This window comes from Martes martes, assembly GCF_963455335.1.
Source record: "Martes martes genome assembly, chromosome: 1".
NCBI classification, from domain to species: Eukaryota; Metazoa; Chordata; class Mammalia; order Carnivora; family Mustelidae; genus Martes; species Martes martes.
Window position 1 is genome coordinate 217092314 of NC_137888.1, and position 4703 is coordinate 217097016.

The following is a 4703-nucleotide window of genomic DNA, read 5'->3' on the forward strand; positions in this document are numbered from 1 at the left end:
TGAGGCTGGGTGGTGGGGACAGGCCGGCTGCCCACCCGGGCATCAGTCCACAGTGGGCAGGCTCCGGCAACCCTAACCCTAACCCTTTTCTCCACCAGGTGCGGGGCCATCCCCACGGGGCCTCATGACGTCCGCATCTTGCTGGGCGAGCCACAGGGGTGGGGCTCCGGGGTGGGTGGCACAGAGACCCTCAGATTGGGTGCTCCCCCCTCAGACCCGCGGCTCCCGAGGGGGCCAGGACCCCGGTCTCCTTCCTCACCAGCCCCACGGCCCTTGGACGAGCAGGAACACTCACATTGGCACCAGGGGTTGCCGTCCTCCCCTTCTGGACCCAGGGGTGTTCCGTCTGAGAAGCACAGTGGACACAGGTCCTATTTCAACCCCAGCTTTAGATACAGAAAGCAGAACAACTGCTCCAGGAAGATAAAAACAGGAAAGAAAACCCTCCACCTGAAAACACAGCCACCCTTGGGACTGGCAGCTCGGGACCCGTGGTTGACCACTGGTGGGTTTCAACAGGACCCTATGTCCTGAGGTCCGGGTTCAATCCCAGGGGCTCCGGGGTCAATCCCAGCAGCGCCCGTGGGGCAAGGTGCAGGCAAGGGCGTCCCGTCCCCTGCTCAGTCCTGGCTCTCGCTGGCATAGATGCCCGCTTCCCAGCGCCTCGCCATGGCACTCTTGTGGTGGGTCACCCGCGTGGCTTCTAGGACCTGTAAGAGGAGCCACGGAGTCTCCATCGGGATCCCGACCCCCCAGAAGTCTTCCCCACCGCCAGCTCGGAGAGGGATCTAGAGCAGGGCAAAGCAGGCTCACTCCCCTCCTCCGTTTCAGACTCTCTACCTCTGGGAACAGAGCCAAGGAATGTGCTAACCCATGCTGAGACCCACAGCAGCTCAGCTGCCGGGGTCTGGCATTCTGGACCCAGTGCAAACACAGAGTCCGCAAATCCGCAAACGGGCTGTCTCAGATGAGTCCCTCTCTCAGAGAACATGCCTTTGCCCCCGGCCCGACCCACCCCAAGCCTTCAGTGTGGGGTAAAGGGGTGGCACGCAGAGCTCGCTCCGCGGCCCCCAAAGCAGGTCCCAGCGAAGCCCACCCCAGGCAGCCATGAAGGACCCGCGTGCCCGCATGCAGAAGAAAGGCTGGGGGGGGGGTGCTGCACGCCCCAGGCAGGGGCACAGATGGGGCGGGAAGGCAGAGGCCCTGTCCCCAGAGGCACACTCACCTCCGAGTCGATGTGGTCTGAGGCACTGATGCCGGCATACTGCAGGAAGGGGACACGCATCAGCCTTGGGCCCCACGCCCCGCCCCAGAGCGCCCTGGGTGGCACGGTCCCGCGAGTGCCGCCGTCACCCCAAACTCAACACGGTGCACCATGCACTCCCCCTCAGTGATGGCCTGAAGCCCCATTCCCAACCCTTTTCTCTCTGCAAACGTCGCCATCGTGATAAAGACGGTCAACGGTCACGGTCAGCTGAGCCGTCGTGCCCAGGCCCCGTGCCCAGGCTCATAGGGGGGCCTTCTTACCGTCCTGTGCACTTTACAGTAGGGAGCCCGCGGTTCAGAGAGGGGCGAGGGTTGGCCCAGTGTCTGGCGCCAGCAAGCGGCAGGACTGGGACTGGAGCCTGGACTGTGGGACCAGGCTGTGAGCCTGGGCGGGGGCTAGAGCTGGTGGTGTTCTCCGCGGGCCAGAGATCCCGCCCAGGGAGGCCATGGCCTCAGCCCTCGGAGGGCGATGCCTTGAGACCACTGCCGGGGACACAGGGCGACAGGAGGGACGACGCTGCTACATCTCACCCCCCTCCTGCAGACTGACCTGGGGGCCGCGCAGACATGGCCCCTGGCGGCGGAAGCCTGGGTGTGTGGAGACACCCAGTGTACCCAGTCTGCTGCACTTCCAGGCGGGGGAGACTGAGGCACAGCCTCCCACAGGGCAGTGAGGGAGGCCGGCTTCAACCCAGGTCACGCCTGAGGCTCCCTCACGAGACCTGTGGTCCTAACGGGGTGCCAGACTTCCGCCAGGCCTGGGGGGCCGGCCAGGGCTCGAGACTCACCCGCTGCTCCTTCCTCCTCTGCTCCGGGGCCGTGTCGGCAGGGGCCTCCGCCGTCCACACCAGGCCCGAGTGCAGGTGGACGGGGCTGAAGAGGTGGCTCCCCGACACTGCGTAGCTGCCCGTGACGCCTGCGGGGGAAAGAGCCATCAGGGAGGGTCCCCGGGGCCGGTGAAGGCACAAGGCCTGGGAGACTCAAAGTCTCTGGCCAAGGACCGAGGTCAGGAGACAGGCGGGCGGACAGACAGACAAAGCGACAGCGAGCTGGGGAAAGGAACAGACTGACCAGAATAAGCGGTCAGGAGACACTGGGTGGACAGACAGGCCCCCTGCCCCGCGAGCACAGACCGCGACCCAGAGGGCGCGGCGTCCGCAGACCGTCTGCACCGAGAGACCGGCATCCACGCTGACAAACCCAGACCCCGGGCAAAGCCGGCGCTCCGTGCGGAGTCCAGGGCGTCGGCGCCCACCAGCACGCAGAGTGGGCTGGGGGAGTGGACGGGACCCCCGCCCCGGGACTCCCCACGCCGCGCCCCTCCTGACGCGCGCACCCGCGCCCTCCAGCCTCCCAGGCCGGAGCAGAGCCGCCGCTGCCCGCGCCGCCGTCCTCACCCGAGGCCGCGGAGGAGCTCCCGGAGTCCTGGTCGTCGTCGTGGACGGGGGGCGGGGAGAACACCTCGGGGAACAGGGCCGCGCGCCGCTCCTCCGCCACCTCCCGCTCGCGCTGCAGGACGCTCTCCACCTCCCGCTCCAGCAGCTCGGACGACGGGGGCCTTGGCCGCCCCGGCGCTGGGGTGCCCCCCGCCTCCCAGCCTCGGCCGCCGGGGCCCTCGGCCCGCGGGGGCACATCCGGGACCCGGAACCGCAGCGGGCTCAGGTGGAAATACTCCCAGCGGACGACACCCCCGTGCGCTCGCCTGCGCCCCTGGGGGGGCCGTGGGCACTCGCGCTGCGTGCCGGGGGCCGTTCCAGGGGCCTCCAAGGGCCGCCTCGGAGACCCCGCGGCCCCGACGGAGTCCGCGGCCCCGGCCTCGTCCGCAGAGAGCCCGCGGGGCTGGGCGCGGGGCTGGGCGCGCGCCTGGACGGCGGGGACGCCCGGGCTCCCGGCGCGCAGGAACGGCTGGTAGGCGTCCGCCGGGATGCGGTTCACCTTCCTCACCTGGGGGCCGGGGTCAGGCGCGCCGCCGGCCGAGGCCAGGTCCAGGATGGAGTCCGAGCTGAAGGCTCTCCGGAGCCCAGACTGCGGGGCCGGCGGGAGCCTGCGCGGCGTGGCCGCCGACCCCTGCCGCTGCCGGTGGTCCTCCTCACGCCGCGTCCCCTGCGCCAAGTCCCGCTGCACGTAGAGGGACGGGCGCCCTCGCTCCCGCCGTGGGGCCGCGGTCGGGCTCACCGTGGTCAGCAGCAGCGGCCGCGTGGGGATCTGCACCAGCTCCTGCTGGCTGCTCGCCCGCCGCAGCCCCCGCTGCTCTCGCAGGTCCGCTTCCCGCTCCTGGGCTAGCCGGATCTCCCGCTCGATGGGGGTCTCCTTGGGGGGCTGCGGGGACCCCGCCTGGGCCGGGGAGGCTGAGTCATGCGCAGCCTGGACGCCAGATGCAGCCGGAAGGCCCCCGACCCTCGTCTCTGGCGGCAGCACCTCCCTCTCCCGGGGGTGCGGCGGGACAGGACACGAGCCGCCCGGGAGCGGCCCCCTTGAGGCCCCGGGGGCCTGACCGGCGCCCGGCGGAGCACGAGCAGGGGCCACGCGAGCTGCGGGGTGCAGAGGAGCCGCGGCCCCGGCCTGCTCCAGGCTCAGAAACTGCCGCCTCGCCGCCAGGAAGTCAATCTGCCCCCTGTCCACGGCGCGCTCCTCCAGGGGCCCAGGCTGTGGCTGCGGGCTGCTGGGGTCCGGGAGGCCAGGGGTGCCGCGGAGCGTGGCCACCGTGCTGCTCTTCCTGAGGGCCTGGCGGTGGATGACCGCCCAGCGTCCCTGCTCCAGGTCCCCTGGCCGCCGAGGCTGGGCGTCCCTGGCGTCCAGGTGGCAGGCCTTCGCCTCCTCATCCTTGTCCCCCTCCTGCCAGCGCGTCCACCGGGATGACCGGTCAGCGAAGGCGCGTGGGCTAGAGGACGCCCCCATCCTGGCCGCATTCAGCCGGGCCTCTTGGTGGGCGGGCCACGCCTGTGGCTTGTCCTGGCCCCAGCCGCTGGCCTCTGGCCCCGCATCCACCACCTCAAACGTGTAGCTGGTGTCCCCACTGGGGTCCAAGCCAGCCAGGCGAGGTGAGCGAGCGATGCTGAAGATGGGGTGTCTGGTCACTCGGTCCATGTCCTGGGGGTCTCAGCTCCCCAAGGCTCCCAGGGGCGGAGGTGCTCCGGGCTCGCTGAGGAAGGAGAAGGGAACAAGGGCCAACAGGTCAGGAGACGGAACTTCTCTTGGGGAGAGGCTCGATTTCCAGTCCCTTCAAGGGCAAAGTCCTGGCCAAGGGGCCTCTGTGATTGGTTCCAGGATCGGTGAATGAGCTGGCCTCACCAATCAGAGCACTCTACCCTCTGGCCTCTGTGATTGGCTCAGGGATGGACATAGGACCCAAACTGTCCTAGACCTGAAATCCTGATCTGAGCCTTGGCAATTACTGTGGAAAATAGGACCCTCACCCACCCTGGCTTGGGGGACTG

At 69.4% G+C, this 4703-nt stretch overlaps 1 protein-coding gene across 1 annotated transcript; it reads right to left on the bottom strand.

The window, feature by feature from the left end:
- Positions 1 to 620: 620 nt before the first annotated feature.
- On the bottom strand, positions 621 to 4356 carry MISP (mitotic spindle positioning; the record flags this gene model as incomplete). The annotated part of the gene is made up of 4 exons (XM_080823372.1): positions 2664 to 4356; positions 2055 to 2182; positions 1226 to 1264; positions 621 to 710 (listed from the first exon to the last, which is right to left on the bottom strand). Exons 1-4 carry the CDS (start codon positions 4351 to 4353, stop codon positions 621 to 623), a joined length of 1947 nt encoding a protein of 648 aa, XP_080679498.1. The 5' UTR covers positions 4354 to 4356.
- Positions 4357 to 4703: the final 347 nt, after the last annotated feature.